The 23,860-nt window shown below is 45.5% G+C and overlaps 1 protein-coding gene across 6 annotated transcripts; it reads left to right on the top strand.

Annotated features, from left to right (window-relative positions):
- The first annotated feature begins 1,662 nt into the window (after nucleotides 1-1,662).
- LOC311115325 (Golgi integral membrane protein 4-like) lies at nucleotides 1,663-22,243 on the top strand. 6 transcript variants are annotated; one of them, XM_084190514.1, is made up of 16 exons: nucleotides 1,663-2,411; nucleotides 11,984-12,058; nucleotides 12,181-12,230; nucleotides 13,373-13,426; nucleotides 13,508-13,658; nucleotides 13,883-13,965; nucleotides 15,199-15,282; nucleotides 17,190-17,408; nucleotides 17,548-17,799; nucleotides 18,331-18,626; nucleotides 18,782-18,858; nucleotides 19,063-19,130; nucleotides 20,064-20,252; nucleotides 20,461-20,523; nucleotides 20,635-20,703; nucleotides 21,149-22,243. In XM_084190514.1, exons 1-16 carry the CDS (start codon nucleotides 2,225-2,227, stop codon nucleotides 21,296-21,298), a joined length of 2,067 nt encoding a protein of 688 aa, XP_084046640.1. In that variant the 5' UTR covers nucleotides 1,663-2,224; the 3' UTR covers nucleotides 21,299-22,243. The 6 variants fall into 6 exon arrangements, with proteins under 6 accessions (XP_084046640.1, XP_084046638.1, XP_084046641.1 ...); XM_084190512.1 differs by having other exon boundaries at nucleotides 17,536-17,799; XM_084190513.1 differs by having other exon boundaries at nucleotides 1,772-2,411; nucleotides 13,376-13,426; nucleotides 17,536-17,799.
- Nucleotides 22,244-23,860: the final 1,617 nt, after the last annotated feature.

Below are 23,860 nucleotides of genomic sequence, written 5' to 3'. Positions count from 1 at the left end.
TTGGCAGGCACACAGTTTCAGTAAATATGTATTACAGCTATATTTAAATTACTATATCTATAAACTATAAATATATGGTTTACAAACGGCTTATAAATCCTTTAAGTTGCCCTATACCTTCTATAGTAGCCTTTGGTAACTGGGTGGTTAAGTTAAATGGAACGCACAGTCTCTGCAACATATCATGTGCATTTTGTAATTGAAATATTCTACATCATACAGTATATCCCAATGCTATGAGGTGTTTGATGGGTTGAGATGGGCGTTGTTTGGGTGGAGAAGATGAGGGCAACCACACCTTTAGACCCGAGGGTGCGAGCTGATTTCATTGGGAGCAGTGTTTCCTCTTGAAAAATGTGTAGCAGTGGGGGGCAAAAGGGTTGCGGGGGATGGAGGTCTGAGAAGCTCAGTTCTGGTGACTTTTCTGAAGGACATTCTACTCCAAAATGAATGAAAATAAAATGATGCTGACACCATCTAAAATATAAAATCCACCTCCAGAAATGAGCCCAATAACATATTGGTAAAACTATTTATTTAAATGATTTTTAACATTGGACCATGCATATATAATGTAGGCCAACCTGTTAGGCTAACTTGGGGTATTCCGCCATCCGATGTAACACCCGCCTGTACGTCTCACAGAAACCACTTTGTCACTATTCTCCCCTCCCAACACTTTCCCTGGTTACCACTACTCTTGCTGAACTAAAAATCTCATCACAGTTTTTTAAGTCACTCGAAAAAAATTAATTTGAGGTAGGATGGCATTTTACCACAAGTTACCCTACAATTGACCCACATTACATTTAGCCCCGCTCTCCCATATGCACTCATGGTGAATTGCAGAACAGTAACTGGCTTAACCATACCACTGCTAAAAACTCCAGGTTTACAATGGTGCCGTTCGCGCATTTTTAGGAGTTGAGAAATAAATACATTAGGAATGGAAAGCTGGGAGCCACCTCTTTTTAATAAAGGCCATTAAAACTACTGTTTTCGCGATTGCAAGATTTGTTGTGCATTGACTGCTTGTCAGAATGCATGTTTCCATCCCTATGGCACTCCTAACTTTAATACGCCTCGAGAGGAATATTTATATCGCATATAACACACAACAAGCCGACTAGATAAGTAGATCAACTATTAGACTATGGTGGCTGTCTGATTTTTATATTCATTACTCGTTTTGTTTGCAAAGGAAAACGAAATGCGGGCTGTTCTAACATCTTCAAAGTGCGCCTAAGCAGATTTCTTTTTCATGTTCCTTATTTTTTGTATGGCTGCATGTGCAGGCCGTCAAATCAAAAGCACCCCTTCTATATAAAGTTGTTTTTGACGAAAATGAAAACGTATCAGTTTGTCACTTTCACGAGGTTGGAGTACTAACATGTTCTAATACGTATGAGATTGGCTCGAATCTAAGTTGTGCCTTTAGATTTCGAGAAAATGAATAGCTAAGGAAAGATTTTTAACTTCTCTCATTGACTTCTCAAACCTCAAACCCCGGCCTGGTCTGTTTCTCAAGCGTTCCCGGAAGTCTCCTGATGCGGCGCCTCTGGGTTTAGAAAGTGTGTTCATATCCTCCAACACCCCGCCCACACATTCCAAAAAGGGTTTGACCGAATCCTGACGTGACCAATGAGTAGTTTGGGATTCATTGGGGAAGGACTTCCTTCACAGTTGCTGTTGGATGCCAGTTTCGCTGCTTAGGTGACACGTAACTAAAGTTAAAGGTGTCGTAGGCCTCGGAAATATCGGGATTTTGACTAATGTTACAGGGCTTGGCAAAGTCTGAACGCGTTGCACTAGGAATCTGTTACATCCTATCTGGTTTTGTTTCGGAATAGAGTGGTGCGCATTGTTTCTACATTACGCACACTGACAAATTCTGCTTCTCATGAAATATCGGAGAGAGTTTGCTGTGTTACATCCAAGGACTCTGCTGTGAAAATCCAAGGAGAAGTAACAACAAACTGGGATTCCTTTGTGGATGTGGCTACACCCTGTTGTGGGCTAAAATGAATCCAACATCTTCACTAAACTTCCCCCAACTCTAAAGTGTTTTTGCTCCCTCTATGTCTAATGATGCTTGGGGACGACTGAGGTGAGAAGGGGCTTGAGAGGTGCTTTGAGAGGTAGTAGCAAAAAGTTTAGCCGAAGTTTCAACAGAAGTGAACGGGAGATTGCTTGTGCAGGCTACGGGGAGGGGAGCTATTCAACCATGGGGAACGGAGTGTGTTCTCGAAGGCAGCGGAGAATCTTCCAGTCTCTCCTTCTGATCACCGTGGTTTTCGGGATGATTTACGGGGGGATGATATCGTATGAGATGCACAAACAGCTGAAGAGGACAGAGGCGATGGCTGTCAAGTACCAGCAGCATCAAGAGTCGCTCTCCGCGCAGCTTCAAGGTAAACGTTTTCCCCAGCCGAGGTTTGAATAAATAAGGAGAGCGGGAGGAGTTCGAATGGGTGACTTTTATTTTTTACTTTAATAACTTTCTTGACATTCTTCTTTACCAATATCTGATTTTACTAAAATATACAATTGTATCAGTTGCTTTTGAAACAATCTTGCGAGTGTCGAAGTTTTTCCCTGTCACAGCGGTGACTTCTTGTTGGCGTTGGCTGGCTCAGTTTACTGTATTGAGAGGGTGGGTGGATTTGTATGTTTGGACGCAAAACATCGTTCCCCCACCTAGCCTATAGCCTAACATAAATATATATATAAATAAGAATACATGGACCATTTCAAATGGATTGGATAGCCCTTCACTCACATTCTGTCAGAGGGAACTCGCTCTATCCTACTCACATTGTTGTGGAGTGGTGATTCAGTTCCCCTCGCTGTCATCTACGCTCCACTGTTGATAGCATTAATGTGACCTACAGTATATTTAGAGATGGACTGTTACACAGCCTTTGGGGGAATATCGATTCACAGTTTCCCCTTTTTAACAACAGAACAGCCATTAACTTCCATACACTACTAGGGCTTACGCTGGCCTCAACTCGGCCAACGGCTCTGGTGGCCAAGTCCCACTAAGTATGCTACTGTATTTAAATGTTCTCAAGTAGACATTTAGCAGACACTATCATGCAGAACATTTTACAATAACTGCATTGAAGTGAGGAAGCTAAGTCTCAATCGAAGGGATTTATCAGTCAGAAATACGTTGTTATATTAGGAGCCCTAATCTGAAATTGCATTTTTCTTATGAAACAGCAGAAGGGTGAATGAGGTAGAGACACTAGACAGTGAAACATAAGGACGAGTGTTATTTTTTTTATTTTCCACTGAAGGAGGAAGAGGCCACTGAAGATGGCCCTGGAACTGTCCTAACCTTTCACCCCTCCAACCCTCACTCTTATCACATACTCACTCCTGTATGTGTGTGGGTGAAATACAAAGGGAGAGAGAAGGATATTATTGCCATGAGGAGAGATATCTTGTATGCTCAGTCATCTTTGTCTTCACCAGTTGTGGTGGAGCAGGTTGGTGTAGCTATGTACGTATACCCAGGTGTAGAGTTGTCACCCGGAGGAGAGAGGGAGTGGGTCAGGTAGGGACACCAGGTGAAGGAGACTCTCTAGAGACCCCCTGATATTATGTCATTGTTATTATACATTATGTAGGCATCATGGTAAACTTACCCTGTGAGCTGAAAGAGGAGTCCTGAAAAGGCCACTGGCTCCAGAAGTCCAAACGGCCCTTCCTCTCAGACCAACCCCAGCTCCACACTCTGTACACACCTTTACCTACCTGGTTTCTCCCCTAGCCAGGTGAGTAGTTAGAGTAAGGGGAATTGAAGGTAGCCTACCTGTAGCCGACTACACAGGTCCCCTCTGCACCTGTAGAATGCCGCCCTGTCTGTTTGAAGATCGAGCCAGATCTCACCTGTATAGGGTTGCCCAGTTGAGAGAGAGAGAGTATTGGAGAGATGGACCTGAGCCCAGCTCTACCAACCAGAGGTCCACTCTCTGTACCGATCTGTCTAACCTGTATAGGGTTGCTCAGGTGAGTAGAATTACAATGGAGGTGGAGCCCAGCCCAGCCCACACACACACACACACACACACACACACCTCCCCTCGAGGCCCACGAGTTCCGGGAGAGTTCTATGAGAGTGTGTGATCTGACACTGGGCCCAGTTCACTCCACTACCCAACCCTGACCAGCTCAGTCCCCAGAAACTGCCAAAGGTCAATTTCATAGTGTGCCTTCTGTTCTCTCAGGCCATACACTTTATCAGCCTTAACCATTGGGGGACACACTCTCATGACACCTCTGTTCCCATGCTCACTGAGCTGTCAGAGTAGCACTGTTAGCAGGTAGAAAAGGAATAGTGTTATTTTGGGGGGTTTTAAGGTATAGTGTAACTGAAGGGCAATTCCACGGTAACGGAATTACGCTTTGACTCAGTTTTTTTTTCACTTTAAAATGTATCGCAAAACAAAACCATTGATTTAAAAGTTTAACAAACCATACAACTCTATGCACAAGGACGACTTTTAACAATTTCCACTGAAAAATGTACAAAAATGAATTTAAAGATGCCCGCCATTTCCTGGTTGCAAAAATTGTGACAACGAGCCTGTAGAGAATCATTGTACAATCTAAACCACTGTGACATATATTTTTCATAACCAAAAATATGGCGTTTTCAGCTGGTATACAAACCCGAAAGTAAAGGAGAATAAAATAAACTTAAACACGGGAATCATAGAAATAGCGCTCCTTTGAACAGATCTACCACTTCTTAGACTTGCTTTCAATGAGAATGGCAGATCTAGAATTCACATTTCATTGTGAATTTAGTGGTGTCTGCCAAAAAGTTTATTTTAAAATGGTTTTAACATTTATGATTTTTTAAGAATTATTATAGTTTTTTATTTTATCCCCCTTTTCAATTACGATCTTGTCTCATCGCTGCAGCTCCCCAACGGGCTCGGGAGAGGCGAAGGTTGAGTCATGCGTCCTCCAAAACATGACCGCCAAACCGCGCTCCTTAACACCCGCCCGCTTAACCCAGAAGCCAGCTGCACCAATGTGTCGGAGGAAACACCGTTCAACTGACGACCGAAATCAGCCTGTAGGCGCCCTGCCCGCCACAAGGAGTCGCTAGAGCGCGATGAGCCAAGTAAAGCCCCCCCGGCCAAACCCTCCCCTAACCCGGACGACGTTGGGCCAATTGTGCGCCGTCTTATGGGACTCCCACTCACGGCCGGTTGTGACTGGGATCGAACCCGGGTCTGTAGTGACGCCTCAAGCACTGCAATGCATTGCCTTAGACTGCTGCGCCACTCGGGAGGCCCACATATTGCAGCTTTAATGGAAGAACTGTGCAGATGCAAACTTTGGTAACGGATTATGGTAAAATCTCCCTCAGGTTTTTATGCGACCATGTTTTCCAAAAATTCTCTTTTAAATATTTGCTCCGAATTAAGATTAAAAGATGTCTGCAGAAAGAATTGTATGACATGAGACCTTGAGTTTGAAAAATCTATTTTGCTTATTGAACTACAGTAAGTGAAGTGAATTTACACCCGGTAACGGAATTACGGTAACAGTATTACACCATGGGTCCCTAATCTGTACTACACAGAAATTCATAATTACGGATGTTTCACAAGTTTGGACATCACAGTTTAGCACAATAGAGTAGAGTACAATACAGCAGAGCATAGGGCAGAGTACAATATACTGTACTGAACAGTACTATACTCTACTTTTCTTTACTGTATTGTACTACTGTATTTTATTGGACTGTACTCTACTGTGCTCTACTTGTCACACCCTGGCTCTGGGACTCTATATGTTGAGCCAGGGTGTGTTCATTCTATGTGTTTATTTCTATGTTGGTAATTCTGTTGTGTTTATTTCTATGTTGGCTAGAGTGACTCCCAATCAGAGGCAACGAGTGTCAGCTGTCGTTGGTTGTCTCTGATTGGGAGCCATATTTATACTGTCTATTTTCCCTTTGTGTTTGTGGGTTCTTGTTCCGTGTTCGGTCATTGTTACCGTGGACTTCACGAGTCGTTTCTTGTTTTGTTGATTGTGTTCTATTATCACTAAAGATAATAAAGTTAAACATGTTCGTTCATCACGCTGCGCCTTGGTCTGTTCATTACGACGATCGTGACAGAAGAACCCACCATGCAACGACCAAGCAGCGTGTCCAGGGGCAGCTCTTGGGCTGGACATGGGAGGAAGCGCCGGGAGAAGAGACGGTGGAGGCGCGCCGTAGAGAGGAGCAGCGGCGCCAAACAGGTCAACGTCGGACAGGCGAGAGGCAACCCCAGAATTTTTTTAGGGGGGGGCACACGGCATGGACGACGGGGCTGACGGAGGCAGAAAAGGGGCGGATTCAGAAGGCCACCAGGTTACGGATACACCGCCCTGTACGTCCTGTGCGGATGCCTCACACAGAGTGTGTGAGGGTAGGCATTCAGCCAGGACGGGTTGTGGCCGCTCTTCACTCCAGGTCTCCTATCCGTCTCCACAGCCCGGTTCGGCCTGTCCCTGCTCCACGCACCAAGCCTACGGTGTGCGTCGCCAGCCCAGCCCGGCCTGTCCCTGCTCTACGCACCAAGCCTACGGTGTGCGTCGCCAGCCCAGCCCGGCCTGTCCCTGCTCCACGCATCAAGCCTACGGTGTGCGTCGCCAGCCCGGCCCGGCCTGTTCCTGCCACTCGCACCAAGTCTACGGTGTGCGTCGCCAGCCCAGCCCGGCCTGTCCCTGCTCTACGCACCAAGCCTACGGTGTGCGTCGCCAGCCCAGTCCGGCCTGTCCCTGCTCTACGCACCAAGCCTACGGTGTGCGTCGCCAGCCCAGTCCGGCCTGTCCCTGCTCCACGCACCAAGCCTACGGTGTGCGTCGCCAGCCCGGCCCGGCCTGTTCCTGCCACTCGCACCAAGTCTACGGTGTGCGTCGCCAGCCCGGCCCGGCCTGTTCCTGCCACTCGCACCAAGTCTACGGTGTGCGTCGCCAGCCCGGCCTGTCCCTGCTCTACGCACCAAGCCTACGGTGTGCGTCGCCAGCCCGGCCTGTCCCTGCTCTACGCACCAAGCCTACGGTGTGCGTCGCCAGCCCAGTCCGGCCTGTCCCTGCTCCACGCACCAAGCCTACGGTGTGCGTCGCCAGCCCGGCCCGGCCTGTTCCTGCCACTCGCACCAAGCCTACGGTGTGCGTCGCCAGCCCGGCCCGGCCTGTTCCTGCCACTCGCACCAAGTCTACGGTGCGCGTCGCCAGCCCGGCCCGGCCTGTTCCTGCCACTCGCACCAAGTCTACGGTGCGCGTCGCCAGCCCGGCCCGGCCTGTTCCTGCCACTCGCACCAAGTCTACGGTGCGCGTCGCCAGCCCGGCCTGTTCCTGCCACTCGCACCAAGTCTACGGTGCGCGTCGCCAGCCCGGCCCGGTCTGTTCCTGCCACTCGCACCAAGTCTACGGTGCGCGTCGCCAGCCCGGTCCGGCCTGTTCCTGCCACTCGCACTAAGCCAGGGGTGCGAGACGTCAGCCTGGTAAGGCCTGTTCCTGCTACTCGCACTAAGCCAGGGGTGCGAGACGTCAGCCTGGTAAGGCCCGTCCCTCCTCCACGCACCAAGCCAGGGGTGCGAGTCGTCAGCCTGGTAAGGCCCGTTCCTCCTCCACGCACTAAGCCAGGGGTGCGAGTCGTCAGCCTGGTAAGGCCCGTTCCTCCTCCACGCACTAAGCCAGGGGTGCGAGTCGTCAGCCTGGTAAGGCCCGTTCCTCCTCCACGCACCAAGCCAGGGGTGCGCGTCGTCAGCCTGGTAAGGCCCGTTCCTCCTCCACGCACCAAGCCAGGGGTGCGCGTCGTCAGTCCAGCACAACCCGTGCCTGGGTCACCGGTGCCTGGTAGGGTACCGGTCAACTGCTCCACTATGGAGCTGAAGCTAACCGCTCCTGCTAAGTCCAGTTCAGCTCCAGCCTGCGGGGCCAGACTGGACCAGGGGCGCTATGGGGGGTTTATTGGAGGGTGGTGGTCAAGGCCGGAGCCAGAACCGCCGCCGAGGAGGTATGCCCGCCCAGCCCTCCCCTGTTTTGTTCAGGTTGAGGCGCGGTCGCAGTCCGCGCCTTTAGGGGGGGGTACTGTCACACCCTGGCTCTGGGACTCTATATGTTGAGCCAGGGTGTGTTCATTCTATGTGTTTATTTCTATGTTGGTAATTCTGTTGTGTTTATCTCTATGTTGGCTAGAGTGACTCCCAATCAGAGGCAACGAGTGTCAGCTGTCGTTGGTTGTCTCTGATTGGGAGCCATATTTATACTGTCTATTTTCCCTTTGTGTTTGTGGGTTCTTGTTCCGTGTTCGGTCATTGTTACCGTGGACTTCACGAGTCATTTCTTGTTTTGTTGATTGTGTTCTATTATCACTAAAGATAATAAAGTTAAACATGTTCGTTCATCACGCTGCGCCTTGGTCTGTTCATTATGACGATCGTGACACTACTAACTGAAGGGAGGACAGTAGTAGGTGACCCAACTGTGGTTTGTGACTGTTATGATTTCCCATTGTAGCCAATTCAGTTCCAGTAATTCCGTTACCAATTTGTTAACTCAATTACGAGTTTCAATCACTTAATAATTAATAAATCAGTAAAATCACTATAACTCATTGGTTGGTCTACCATTACTTGTTACTTCTGTGACGTGAGGGATAAAAATATTTTAAAGATATGTTGGTTTCTGGTAACGGAATTACAAGGCAATATTTCTTAGACTTACAGAAGGTAAGCAATTTATCCAAAACTAAATATGTGTTGATAGTAGTTGGCTGGGGTCTTTACGTCAACATTATTGTGTTTTAATGTATTTCTGCTACCTTTTTAAAGACTTTTTCTGGTAGATGTTTTCTAAGACCCCTTTCCCATCTGTTTATTCAGAAATCAAAGCCTTTACCTATACCTAATTTTTAAGATGGAACATTTTAGAAAAATGTATCTATGCCTTAATTTCCCCAAAATATGGACTCTTAGCTTTCATTTGACACACAATTGCGGCAGGTAGCTTAGTGGTTAAGAGCGTTGTGCCAGTAACCGAAAGGTCGCTGGTTCTAATTGAGCAAGGAACTTAACCCTAATTGCTCCTGTAAATCGCTCTGGATAAGAGCGTCTGCTAAATGACTAAAATGTAAATGTAAATTTGATATGCTCCTATGAACTTCACATGTTGGTGCTCATGGGTCCTTTTCGATGGATATGCTCTGATGCTGCTGAGAATGAGACCTAGGACACGGTTGTGTTTGTTCCTGGTACAACAGGGCATTCTCTGGGTTTGAACACTTGACTCACTGTTGTTCTAGACTTGATTCAGTGTCTCTTTCCCTCTCCTGCCTTGCCGCTTTACTCTTCTCTCTCAGCCTCCTCCCTTCCTCTTCCTCAGCATCTTCCTCAGACTCTCTTCCCTTCCTCTTCTCTCTACCTTTCCCTCTTCCTCTAGCCACACACCATCTCTCTTTCTTCATTTCCTCTCCCTCTCTTCCCTCAGCCTCTCTATCTCTATTCTCCCTACATCCTTCCCTACCTCCTTCCCTACCTGTCTCTTCTGTCTCCCAGTAGTGTGAGTTTTTTTGCTTCACAGTTTGTCTCTGTCCTGGCTTCCCCTCACCTAACCTATCAAAACCCGACTGGCTTGACAGAGAGAGGGACGCATGGCCTAACCTAAGAGAGATCACTGGCACTGAGAAATGAGCACGGTGGAGCTGTAAAGCTCAGACCACACTCTCATGTCTCTGTCCTGGTCCCTGGTAAAGTCATGGTCCCAGTATATGGGTATATCTCAATAGTCTAACCATTCTTCCTCTCCCCATTTCCATTCCTTCACCCACACTCATCTGAGAAGTGGACAGGTGAAAGTACAGGTAGGCTTCCTTCCGCCAAATTGCTTCCACTCCCCTTGTGTCCAGATAAGTGCCGATAAACAAATTGAGATGTAGCCTACCCAGAATGTATGTTGTGGAATTTATCTCTAGCGTTAAAGGGAGTTAGAAGCACTGTTGCACTGTGTAATAAGTACATGCTTTAAACCTGTGATGTTGAATGCATGTACAATAGGCCTTTGTTAAACTACCTATTGTATTAAAGTGACCATAAAAGCTCTCTGATAACAGTAAAAGCTCTCTGATAACAGTAAAAGCTCTCTGATAACAGTAAAAGCTCTCTGATAACAGTAAAAGCTCTCTGATAACAGTAAAAGCTCTCTGATAACAGTAACAGCTCTCTGATAACAGTAACAGCTCTCTGATAACAGTAAAAGCCCTCTGATAACAGTAAAAGCCCTCTGATAACAGTAAAAGCTCTCTGATAACAGTAAAAGCTCTCTGATAACAGTATCTGTAAGGAAAAGCTGCTAGAAGGAACAAGTTGAATCTGCTGCTCCGATTTTCCAGGTGGTATTACAGGGAGAACAGGTAGGGTGGGATATTTTCCTTGGCTTTTCATGGTGTCACTCTACCCCTTTAAAGTCTGGGGAAACACAGTGGTCAGGTATTCTGCCACACTGTACTCTCTGTTTAGGGCCAAATAGCATTCTAGTTTGCTCAGATTTTTTTGTTAATGATTTATCTCTCTCATAGACAAAGACTAATAGTTTTGCGTATAACTTTTTGGAAATAAAGCTTCTCCTCCCGATTGTGCCGTTCTGCTTGTAAAATTATTACCAACTTTACCCACTTTGGGATCTGAGAAAAAGTGGGGGTTAGGTAAAGGTGAGAGCTCAATCTCTGTTACGTCATACTGTGGAATATCACACCCGTCCATCAATCAACGATGGCAATGCTCCTCACACATTAACACTGTTTAGCTTCAACTCCAGATGGCTCTGTGAGAACATCCTCACACATTAACACTGTTTATCTCCAACTCCAGATGGCTCTGTGAGAACATCCTCACACATTAACACTGTTTAGCTCCAACTCCAGATGGTTCTGTGAGAACATCCTCACATATTAACACTGTTTAGCTCCAACTCCAGATGGTTCTGTGAGAACATCCTCACACATTAACACTGTTTAGCTTCAACTCCAAATGGCTCTGTGAGAACATCCTCACACATGAACACTGTTTAGCTTCAACTCCAGATGGCTCTGTGAGAACATCCTCACACATTAACACTGTTTAGCTTCAACTCCAGATGGCTCTGTGAGAACATCCTCACACATGAACACTGTTTAGCTTCAACTCCAGATGGCTCTGTGAGAACATCCTCACACATTAACACTGTTTATCTCCAACTCCAGATGGCTCTGTGAGAACATCCTCACACATTAACACTGTTTAGCTCCAACTCCAGATGGTTCTGTGAGAACATCCTCACACATTAACACTGTTTAGCTCCAACTCCAGATGGTTCTGTGAGAACATCCTCACACATTAACACTGTTTAGCTTCAACTCCAAATGGCTCTGTGAGAACATCCTCACACATGAACACTGTTTAGCTTCAACTCCAGATGGCTCTGTGAGAACATCCTCACACATTAACACTGTTTAGCTTCAACTCCAGATGGCTCTGTGAGAACATCCTCACACATTAACACTGTTTATCTCCAACTCCAGATGGCTCTGTGAGAACATCCTCACACATTAACACTGTTTAGCTCCAACTCCAGATGGCTCTGTGAGAACATCCTCACACATGAACACTGTTTAGCTTCAACTCCAGATGGCTCTGTGAGAACATCCTCACACATGAACACTGTTTAGCTTCAACTCCAGATGGCTCTGTGAGAACATCCTCACACATGAACACTGTTTAGCTTCAACTCCAGATGGCTCTGTGAGAACATCCTCACACATTAACACTGTTTAGCTTCAACTCCAGATGGCTCTGTGAGAACATCCTCACACATGAACACTGTTTAGCTTCAACTCCAGATGGCTCTGTGAGAACATCCTCACACATGAACACTGTTTTTTTTTCTCCCTCTCTTTCCCTCCATCTTTCTCCTCCCTCTCTTTTCTCAGTGGTGTATGAGCATCGCTCGCGGTTAGAGAAGTCTCTGCAGAAGGAACGCTTGGAGCACAAGAAGGCCAAAGAGGGTGAGCGAGACACACAGCAGCCAGTAGTGTCTAAATTACTACATGAAGTACACCGATCCTTAATTATACATTCTTTACAACTGTGGTGATTCCATCATTTCTTTCCCTCCTTTCTCCAACAGATTATCTGGTGTATAAACTTGAAGCCCAACAGTCACTGAACAAGGAGAAGGTAGGCCTGAGTCCCCAACTCTAGTACTCGTGATAGAAAGTTATGCAGTTAAATTCAGCTGTAATGTGCCCATCTGTTTAGTAGGACTATTCAATTATTCTGTCTAACTGCCAAAATCTGTCTAGACTGAGCAGCAGTTGTGTTCTAATGGTTTTATTAGGTCAGCAGCACTGATGTCACTCTTTCTGCTGTGAGCTGAAATGCCTCTTTATGAGGGGAGTGTGGTTGGGGGATGTTATTCATAATATTATAGGAGGAGTGGAGACGGGGATTGTACATGTTGTTGATAATATAATATCAAAGGAGGGGGGGGGGGGGGGCATACCATCGTGCTCCACACTCTCATGCTCTGAGTGCATTCTCCAAGGACGTTCTCTTGAATACGTTCTCTTGAGTACATTCTTGTGAAGACGAGAGTGTGGAGAACTCATAAAACATTACATTTGAGAAGCACTCACTCTCCCCCTACTGTGTTACCTCAGGCTGCACCTCCCCATTCACTGAACCTTCTTCCAGCCAGGACAATGGCAACAGAGACGAAACAAGATATACACAAAGCAAACGTTTTACTTCATAACTATCGGCTAGCTATATGTGAATCGTAATAATATAGCTATCCAGATATTTTAACAAGCAAACATGAACTAAAACGAATGTTATGCAAGGTAGATGTCAATTATTTGTGGGTAGCTAGCGAACAATTCTTTGTGCCTATCTGGCTAGCTGACAGTAGTAGCTAGCCAGTTAGCCCTATTGACTTACTATGGGCTTACGACCTACGCACACTACAGTGGGTATTGTAGGCAGGTAAACATGCCAAAATTAACACTGCATGTATTTATTAACGTATCAAGATAAAATATTGTAGTCCGGCAACATATGACATGTGAATATTAAAGTAGGAGTGGAGACAGGGATTGTAAATGTTGTTGATAATATAATTTTAAAGGAGGAGTGGAGACAGGGATTGTAAATGTTGTTGATAATATAATTTTAAAGGAGGAGTGGAGACAGGGATTGTAAATGTTGTTGATAATATAATTTTAAAGGAGGAGTGGAGACAGGGATGGTAAATGTTGTTGATAATATAATTTTAAAGGAGGAGTGAAGACAGGGATTGTAAATGTTTGTTTGTTAAACAGCAGGACTCCAGCAGCAGATTCAACTCCTTACATGGGCAGCACCAGATGCTGAAGGTCTGTAAGAACACACACACACACACACACACACACACACACACACACACACTGACCCACCCTCTGTCCTTGTTGTTTTAGAAGCAGCATGAGGACCTGAAGAAGCAGCACTATGACCTGCAGGAGCAGCATCAGATTCAGGGAGAGGACCAAGGCAAGGCCTTGGACGAACACAAGGACCGCTTCGACAAACTACAGCAGACCAAAGAGATGGAAGTCTCCAAACTCAAAGGTACACACACACACACACACAGACACACACACACATACCCACACAGAGACACACAGACACACAGACACACACAGGAGGACTTTATTATTATGAGTAAATACTAGCAGATCTTTGTCTCCCTCTCCTGGGTTGGAGCAGTGTAGCAGTTTGGAGTTGAGGAATGATACAATGGCATAATAACGTTGTAATAAATATAATATATGGTGTTTATGTTATTACTTCAGAGAATGTGTATAATCTGCGAGAGGAGAATAAGCAGCTGAGGAGAGCCCACCAGGACATCCATGTCCAGTTGCAGGATGCACGGGTGAGTACTGGGAATTAGTGCTGAGCGATTAACCAACATTTCATTTTTTTTTTTTTTTTTTTTTTGGGGGGTGGGGGGGGATTATTAAACCACAAATTGACCGACGTTGGTTCAATTACTTAGTTCGTTTTATTTATTTTGCCAAATGCGCCGTTTCTCTAGAGAGAAATCAAATCATTAACGAGAGAATTCAACTCTAGAATTATGGGACGCTGGGCTGAAGGGAGTTGTAGTTTTCATTAAACAAATATTCCACCTAGTTCAGCGCAATGAGGTCGTAATTAACTACAATTACCACAATCCTTTGCGGCAGTTTTTTCCTGCTCAGACACGGGTCAAAGAGGAAGAGGCGAAGAGAGAGGTTTCACTCTCGACAGTCTGTCCAAAATAATCCCAATGCGTTTTTTTTATTTTGGACCTAAACTTGTTGGCTGCCTTCCCGCCTTTGGGACAACGACTCCCATTGTTAGGGCGGAGACATCAGCATCTCGTCGTTATATACAGATCTCTGGACGGATACACTTTATGCCTGCTACGTTAGATACACACAGACCATACACAACACAACGACGAGGGACAGACAGTTGCCTTATCAATTTTGAAGAATTAAGTAAAATTATTTCGTCAGACAGCTCTGCAGCATACTTAGGCAGGCTAGCTTAATAGGATGACTAAAGACAGTACAGTATGAGGAGAACAGAGATGTTTGGCTGCTACTGCTTGAGTAAAGATTAGATGATTAGTTTAAGGAATGAAAACTAAGTAATATACACAACTGAAATATATATATATATATATATTTTTTTCATAGTCATTTCCAATGTTTCTATTGATGTCTGCCCAATGTGGACCTGACAGAGACAATGGAATATTTTCAATGTTTTGGTAAATTAATGTTCACTATTTTTGGCTTTGGAATTTCCATAAAAAAACTCTAAAAATATTGTAATGTCATTATTTCATAATGCATTTAATGTAAAAAAAAAAGAAAGTAATCGAAAAACATGATTCTTTTTAAATAATCTAACCTAAACCGAACCGACCTCAAAAAAGCACTTGTTGCTCAGCACTGCTGGGAATAGTAGAGCTTGGTCAGAGTACAACCTGGAATTGTTTATGTAAAAAACGTAGATATGAAATATGGAAGAAGCTCTCTTAAGGTCATTGGAAAGCTAGGAGGATCCATCACCATGTTATTTTTATCTTACTATATTATTATTATTATTATTACAGATAGTACATAAGGACTTGAAGGCTGCCCATGATCAGCTTGCACTGACGCTAGAGGACCACAAGAGTGCGCTGGCCGCAGCTCAGGTAGGGTGATACTGCACTGTGTGGGGGTATGTTCTTTCTAACATGATATCTAGTGACGATCCTGGTTTCAAAAATAATAACAATATGCCATTTAGCAGACGCTTTTATCCAAAGCGACTTACAGTCATGTGCGCATACATTTTTACGTATGGGTGGTCCCGGGGATCGAACCCACTACCCTGGCGTTACAAGCGCCATGCTCTACCAATTGAGCTACAGAGGACCAACCAAAATGATATCTACTGACTATCCTGGTTTCTAACATGGCCTTCTAGGGACTAACCTGGTTTCTAACATGATATCTAGTGACTATCCTGGTTTCTAACATGATATCTAGTGACTATTCTGGTTTCTAACATGATATCTAGTGACAATCTTGGTTTCTAACATGATATCTAGTGACTGTCCTGGTTTCTAACATGATATCTAGGGACTGTCCTGGTTTCTAACATGATATCTAGTGACTATCCTGGTTTCTAACATGATATCTAGTGGCTATCCTGGTTTCTAACATGATATCTAGTGACTATCCTGGTTTCTAACATTCTATCTAGTGACTATCCTGGTTTCTAACATGATATCTAGTGACTATCCTGGTTTCTAACATGCTATCTAGTGACTATCCTGGTTTCTAACTTGCTGTCTAGGGACTATCCTGGTTTCTAACATGGCCTTCTAGGGACTAACCTGGTTTCTAACATGATATCTAGTGACTATCCTGGTTTCTAACATGATATCTAGTGACTATTCTGGTTTCTAACATGATATCTAGTGACAATCTTGGTTTCTAACATGATATCTAGTGACTGTCCTGGTTTCTAACATGATATCTAGGGACTGTCCTGGTTTCTAACATGATATCTAGTGACTATCCTGGTTTCTAACATGATATCTAGTGGCTATCCTGGTTTCTAACATGATATCTAGTGACTATCCTGGTTTCTAACATTCTATCTAGTGACTATCCTGGTTTCTAACATGATATCTAGTGACTATCCTGGTTTCTAACATGCTATCTAGTGACTATCCTGGTTTCTAACTTGCTGTCTAGGGACTATCCTGGTTTCTAACATGCTATCTAGTGACTATCCTGGTTTCTAACATGATATCTAGGGACTATCCTGGTTTCTAACATGCTATCTAGGGACTATCCTGGTTTCTAACATGATATCTAGTGACTATCCTGGTGAAGGACAGGAAGGCATGACTTGGAGGGGCAGTGTCGGTCTGTGTGTGTGTGTGTGTGTCTGTCTGTCTGGGGTTTTGGGCAACGGGAGGACGGGCGTCAGGTGGTTTGGTTCACTAAGGGGTGTCTGAGCTTTAGCGGCACATCAAAAGCATGCTTAAGCTAATCGAGCAGGAAAATATAATGGGTTGATTGGAGAGAGAGAGAGAAAGAAAGAGTGAGAGGGAAAGAATTTGCAAAGAATGTAAGAATTCTACAGCTTTGTCTGTCAGAAAAACAATGTTTGATAAATGGGGTATTGCAGCTTAATTGGTCCAGTCCATTTGCTGGTCAAGGGGGAGAAAGGACTGTACCATTTAATTCTGGAAAGGGGGGGGGGGGTTGATGTGGGCTGGGCTAATGGTCCTTCACTCAGATGTCTTGCCATCTGTAGGTGGGCTGTCCCTCTGCATGTCTGCTGCCTGCTTGTCCCCCTCGCAAGATGACCTCTCGTTTCTCACCTTTGACCCCTGATCTTCTGGCTTCTTTGACGCTGTCTTCCTGGTTCTGAGGAGGCTGCCTCCTAACACTCTTCTAACCTTCAGCTAACCTTTGCTCATGCAAGTTTGCAAGTGCCCTTCAATAAATCTGACTTATTATTGTTGTTTGCATGACCTGGCCTCACTGATTCCTTATGGTTATTTAATAGTTGTCTGAAGGTTGTCTGATGGTCTCTCCTCAGGTCCAGGTAGATGAGTTTAAACAACTCAAAGAGACCCTGATCAGAATGCCAAGCCTTCGACATGATCAAAACCCCGCCCACCAACAGGCCCAGCCTGCTGCTGTATTGGCCGAGCCCCATGAACAGGGCCCGCCCCTACCACAGCCAGCTGCCTTATTGGCTGAGCCCCACGTAGAAGCACACACCCATGACGAAGAACAAGGGAACACACAGTCCAGGGTAGAGGAGGCATTTTAATCTGTCATGTTATTTTGTGACTGTCACACACACATTGTCTCACACACACACACACACACTAACACACACTCTCATCCTCTCTAACCCACTCTGTTCTTCTAATAACCAGTTGCATCTGCAGGAAGAGGTGGGCAAGCCAGAGTTCCAGTCTCAGCCTGCCGGGTCCCACCATGCTGAGAAAGAGAAAGAGGGATATGGAGAGGGGGAGGCAGAGAGGAGAAGAGAGCTGGCGGAGGAAGAGATGGAGCAGGCGGGGCAGCCCCAGAAGCTGGAGGAGGAATCTGAACAACCACAGGAGGACGAGGGGTTGGAGGCGGAACACGACCAGCCAGACAACAACGCTCTCAACCGTCAGAGACGCCAACCACAACTGGTAAGAACCAGTTAGAACGGCTTAATACAAGCTCTTTAGAACAGCTTAATACAAGCTCTTTAGAACAGCATTAGAACGGCTTAATACAAGCTCTTTAGAACAGCATTAGAACTGCTTAATACAAGCTCTTTAGAACAGCAATTAGAACGGCTTAATACAAGCTCTTTAGAACAGCAATTAGAACTGCTTAATACAAGCTCTTTAGAACAGCATTAGAACTGCTTAATACAAGCTCTTTAGAACAGCATTAGAACGGCTTAATACAAGCTCTTTAGAACAGCATTAGAACTGCTTAATACAAGCTCTTTAGAACAGCATTAGAACGGCTTAATACAAGCTCTTTAGAACAGCATTAGAACGGCTTAATACAAGCTCTTTAGAACAGCATTAGAACGGCTTAATACAAGCTCTTTAGAACAGCATTAGAACGGCTTAATACAAGCTCTTTAGAACAGCATTAGAACTGCTTAATACAAGCTCTTTAGAACAGCATTAGAACCTGTTGTCTTATTGTCTCTCTGGTTTCCCCAGGATCCACAAAGTGACATCCACCTCGTCCCTGAGACCCACCTCCAGCAGGAGGCCCACGTGGCCCAGGTGGAGCGGGTGAAGTCTGCCTACGAGCAGCAGCAGGAGCAGCAGCGCCTGGAGGCTGAGAGGGCCCAGAGGACGAGGGAGCTCCAGCTGCGCCAGGAGGCCCTGCAGGCCCAGAGAATGAGCGTGCAGAGGGAGAGAGAGCTGCGTCTGAGAGCTCAGCACGAGAGAGCGGAGCAGCAGCATCGAGAGGCGGACCGTCGGGAACAGCTACTGAAGGAGGAGCAGCTTAGGTCAGAGGGCAAGGGGCAGGGGTCAAAGGTTATGTAGAGGTCACGGAGAGGTCTTAGTTAAATTCAATACAATTCATAAATTACTTATTGACCCCACAACATACCCATATGGAATGGTGTTACAATATGTTGTGTTTTAATGTTATGTTCTTCAGGAAGAAGAGTGACTATGGGAACATGAACAATGACATCGTCCAGGGTGATGAAGAACCTCATATTGATGATGACGAAGGTGAGAGAATCAATCAATCAAGTCACCAAAAAAGTTCTGTCTGGATTCTGGAACCATTTTAAAGAGGGAGACTGATATTGACATTTGGACAATATTTGTTCTTTTCTGTGCATTTTTGACTGAATAAGACCTTGACTAATGTGATTGTATATACATGCTTACCTGGCTGTTATCTGACTCACTGTTGGTTTGCTGTGTGTACAGAGAGGGACACCCACTTGGAGGAGGACGAGCAAGAGGAAGAGGACCACCGAGTACCACAACTACAGGAGGTCAGACAGATATTTAAGTATACCAAACAGTCTCTATCAACCTCTGTCAAATGGTCTGATGTGAATCTGTGACCCCAGTTTGAACTGTAGTTTTCACTCTTTTATTTCTCTCCCATCAGATATTAGATTCATATTTTTTGGTTATTTTACATGTTTTATTATATTTATGAATCATATTCAAACATGATATTATCATGTTCAAACATGTTCTACGCCTTTAAAGTAATGTAAAATGATTGAATTGACATTGGTTGACTCTGACACAGTACATGTCTTTCTAAGAAGTCCTAAAGCCACAGTTAGTGATGTAGTGAATTATGGAGGATCTGTTGGCACTGGAGGGCTTTAAACTCCTCTCTCTTTCCCTGCCTGACAAAAACATCAGCCCCAACCCCTCCTCTCTCTTTCCCTGCCTGACACAAACATCAGTCTCAACCCCTCCTCTCTCTTTCCCTGCCTGACACAAACATCAGCCCCAACCCCTCCTCTGTCTTTCCCTGCCTGACACAACCATCAGCCCCAACCCCTCCTCTCTCTTTCCCTGCCTGACACAACCATCAGCCCCAACCCCTCCTCTCTCTTTCCCTGCCTGACACAACCATCAGCCCCAACCCCTCCTCTCTCTTTCCCTGCCTGACACAACCATCAGCCCCAACCCCTCCTCTCTCTTTCCCTGCCTGACACAAACATCAGCCCCAACCCCTCCTCTCTCTTTCCCTGCCTGACACAACCATCAGCCTCAACACTTGCCACAGTCCCTTGGGTGTTGGTCTAGTGTTCTTTCCCTGTCAGTGTGTGTGCTTGCATAGATAGTAGATCAGAGAAACCCACCCCAATCTGAACTGTGATATGCACAGTTTCTCACACACACACACACACACACACACACACCACACTGACAAACTCTCGCTCTCCGTCCCTCCCGTCCTGCAGGGGGCAGTAGAGGGGGAGGTGGACCCAGAGGATGACCCTAATAACCAGGGGGAGGATGAGTTTGATGTGGCAGAGGAGCAGCATCCTCAGCACAGGGAGGAAGAGGAAGAGGAAGAGGAGGCAGCGCCGGCCAAACACACAGACACACACCCCAACCCCAATCACCCAGCCATAGATGAGGAACTGGTGGTGAGAGAAGGAGGGAGGGAATGAGGGATGGAGGAGAGAAGAGAGCGATAGGAACAAGGCTGAGAGAGAGAAAGGAAGGAAGGAAGGAAGGAAGGAGGCGACAGTTAGAAATAGAGATATACCAGGATGACAAACTTGGTCTGATACAAGCAACAGGTAAAAGTTGTTCCGGTGACTTTGCCATGGTAACAGTTGTCATGGTTTGCAGATGGCGGTAAACCCCGACCAGCAGGAAGACAACCTGGATGAGCAGTATCCGGAGGAGGACGAGGTACACACACACACACACACACACACACACACACACACACACACACACACACACATAGGTTCAAACAGGAGGCGGGAGAAGACATGGTCTGATGGTGGTTAATCCTGTTAGGTGCAGGAGGATTTGGCCATGGGGCAGAAGAGGGAGGAGGAGCCATACAACGAGGATAACGGAGAACACGTGAGTCTAGAACCCTATGGAATATTGTACGTGGAACCCTGAGTGGGAAAACGACCGTGGGTTTGGTCCAGAGAAGGGACCAGTAGATAAACCTAAACTCTCTCAGCATAGACGTGTGTTTGTGTGTCCATGTCTGGTTACCCCCAAGCTCGTGTGTGTGTGTGCGCGCGCACTCCATTCACCCATCATAACACTAGTGAATACTCTGACACTGCTCCAACATGGTCAGTCTGTCACCGTTCCACCATACTTGCCTCAATGTTCTAGAATGATCCGCCTGTTGGCCTGTATTCCAGGTTCTCACTTTACTGCTCTAGAACGTTCCGTCGATGGCATTGCCTAGAGTCAAATATAGATATTTGGCTGCTCTAGTCTAGAACATTGCTCCACTCCACATCCTGTCTATGGTCTCACCCACCTGGTGACTGTGTTTGTTCTGCTGCAGGATGAAGTGAAAGTCCAGGAGGTCCCAGCAGGAAAAGAGGGAGAACACAGGAAAGAAGGAGAGATCAACGAGGAGGAGAACTACGAAGAGGAAGAGGAAGAGGAGGTGGCGGTTGGACGGGACAAGCGGCCTAATCGAAGGGAGATGTGAGATGGACAGAGACATTGACCAATGAGAGTGCCTTTCCCCATCACTGGGAGCCAATCAGATCTCTCTATTGTTCCTTATTTTCCCTAAAGGAGAAAAACAGTCACCCACTCTGCATTCCCTTCTGTGTGGGCCTGGAACTGATGAACTTCTGGACAGAATTATCCTACTGGAACTGGGAATACAATCTATAAATCTGTCTGTCTGTCTGTCTGTCTGTCTGTCTGTCTGTCTGTCTGTCTGTCTGTCTGTCTCTGTCTGTCTGTCCATCCAGTGACCTATCAGACAGACATGAGAAGGTAATGTTACTGTATGCTATTTGTTTGTGCCCAGAAAGAGATGGAAGGTTTGTGTCTATTTGAGTGTCAGGCTTTTCGATTTGGTTTTTATCGAGGTTGTATTTACTGGGTTTTTTTTACAGCAAATTCCTCTCAATGTATGTTTAGTAGGACATGCTTTCCAATCTTCTGTTTATTTATTGTAGATGGGATGATCGTTTTGGGTGGAGTTGAAAATGTTTTTCTAATGTTCTCAATGCGCAATGAAAGTAACTGTCATTACTGCAGGAGAAACCTACAGTATAATTGATGCCAATAATAGTTAAAAAAAAACATTCATTTTCATTCTTCTGTTTGCTTGTCTACGTTGCTTGTCCTCTTGTTACTGGCATTGCCAGTGAATCACAAGTCCTTTCATAGCGTAGTTTCTTTGATCATCTTTTGGTCTGTACCCCTGACTGTTGACATGGATCTAAATCACAAATATCCACTTGACCTTTCACCCGATCCGTAAACACTAATTGTACAATGTACAGAAATGGAAATACATCCACCTGCCTCAAAACATTGTTATTTGTTGACAAAAAAAAACAGGGAGAATGTGGTTGTATAAAGACATCTCCTAGAGGATGGTATGTGAGGAATAAACATGGTGAAGGCTTTAGGTTTACTTTTCTCCTGCAGTGGAGTTACCAGAAAAGTGAAATTATACGGTCCATCTCACCCTTCCCTTAGGAAATCAAACCGCTCTGGAGAGAACTACATGAACATTAAATAAAGAGAGAGCGAGGGAGAGGGAAATACTTCAAACACACATTTCACCTATCTCCCACCTTTACCCCAAGGCCCGAGCTAATCTCATCATCCATGTCTCCTCTTCCTCTGTGGTGTCACACTCAGGGGGGTTCTGGGATGTTGGAGGAGTGGGAATATTTCAGAGGTGACTCATTACTGTGCTAATAGCACGCTGGAGACACGCACACACAAACACACACAAACCCTACAGTCATGAAGGAGTGTTCAGTGATGCTAAGCTCTCTCTACAAGGTCTCTGTCATCTATAGTCATGGAGGCTGTTTTTGGTCTCTCATATTGGATGTCTTAAATGATTTCATGGTTGAATAACTAGGCATGAATAATTTAAATTTCTCTCCTATTGCCAGAGGCCAAATCCTAACTTGAGAGGCGAATACATAACCAATCCCTCTCCCCCCAAATGTTATTTTGACATAGATGCATGATTTATATGAAGGTTTGAGTTAAGCATACATCTCAATTTAGTATTCAGCCCCAAGGGAAAGTCCCAACTATTTAGTATTACTAATAGTATTGCAAGTACCATCATGCAGCCTTGGTGTTGTCCGGAGAGATGAAGGTAATAGACACTCAGTGCTCTAGAGTTGTCATCCAGAGAGACCAAGGTAATGGACACTCAGTGCTCTAGAGCTGTTGTTGTCCAGAGAGACCAAGGTAATGGACACTCAGTGCTCTAGAGTTGTTGTTGTCCAGAGAGACCAAGGTAATGGACACTCAGTGCTCTAGAGCTGTTGTTGTCCAGAGAGACCAAGGTAATGGACACTCAGTGCTCTAGAGTTGTTGTTGTCCAGAGAGACCAAGGTAATGGACATTCAGTGCTCTAGAGTTGTTGTTGTCCAGAGAGACCAAGGTAATGGACACTCGTTGCTCTAGAGTTGTTGTTGTCCAGATAGACCAAGGTAATGGACACTCAGTGCTCTAGAGTTGTCATCCAGAGAGACCAAGGTAATGGACACTCAGTGCTCTAGAGTTGTTGTTGTCCAGAGAGACCAAGGTAATGGACATTCAGTGCTCTAAAGTTGTTGTCATCCAGAGAGACCAAGGTAATGGACACTCAGTGCTCTAGAGTTGTCATCCAGAGAGACCAAGGTAATAGACACTCAGTGCTCTAGAGTTGTCATCCAGAGAGACCAAGGTAATGGACACTCAGTGCTCTAGAGTTGTCATCCAGAGAGACCAAGGTAATGGACACTCAGTGCTCTAGTGTTGTTGTTATCCAGAGAGACCAAGGTAATAGACACTCAGTGCTCTAGAGTTGTCATCCAGAGAGACCAAGGTAATGGACACTCAGTGCTCTAGAGTTGTCATCCAGAGAGACCAAGGTAATGGACACTCAGTGCTCTAGAGTTGTTGTTGTCCAGAGAGACCAAGGTAATGGACACTCAGTGCTCTAGTGTTGTTGTTGTCCAGAGAGACCAAGGTAATGGACACTCAGTGCTCTAAAGTTGTTGTTGTCCAGAGAGACCAAGGT

This window comes from Coregonus lavaretus (assembly GCF_964263955.1).
Source record: "Coregonus lavaretus genome assembly, contig: HAP1_SCAFFOLD_1614, whole genome shotgun sequence".
Taxonomy (NCBI): Eukaryota; Metazoa; Chordata; class Actinopteri; order Salmoniformes; family Salmonidae; genus Coregonus; species Coregonus lavaretus.
The sequence above is the reverse complement of the archived record's forward strand: the minus strand, read 5'-3'. Positions and strand labels throughout refer to the sequence as shown.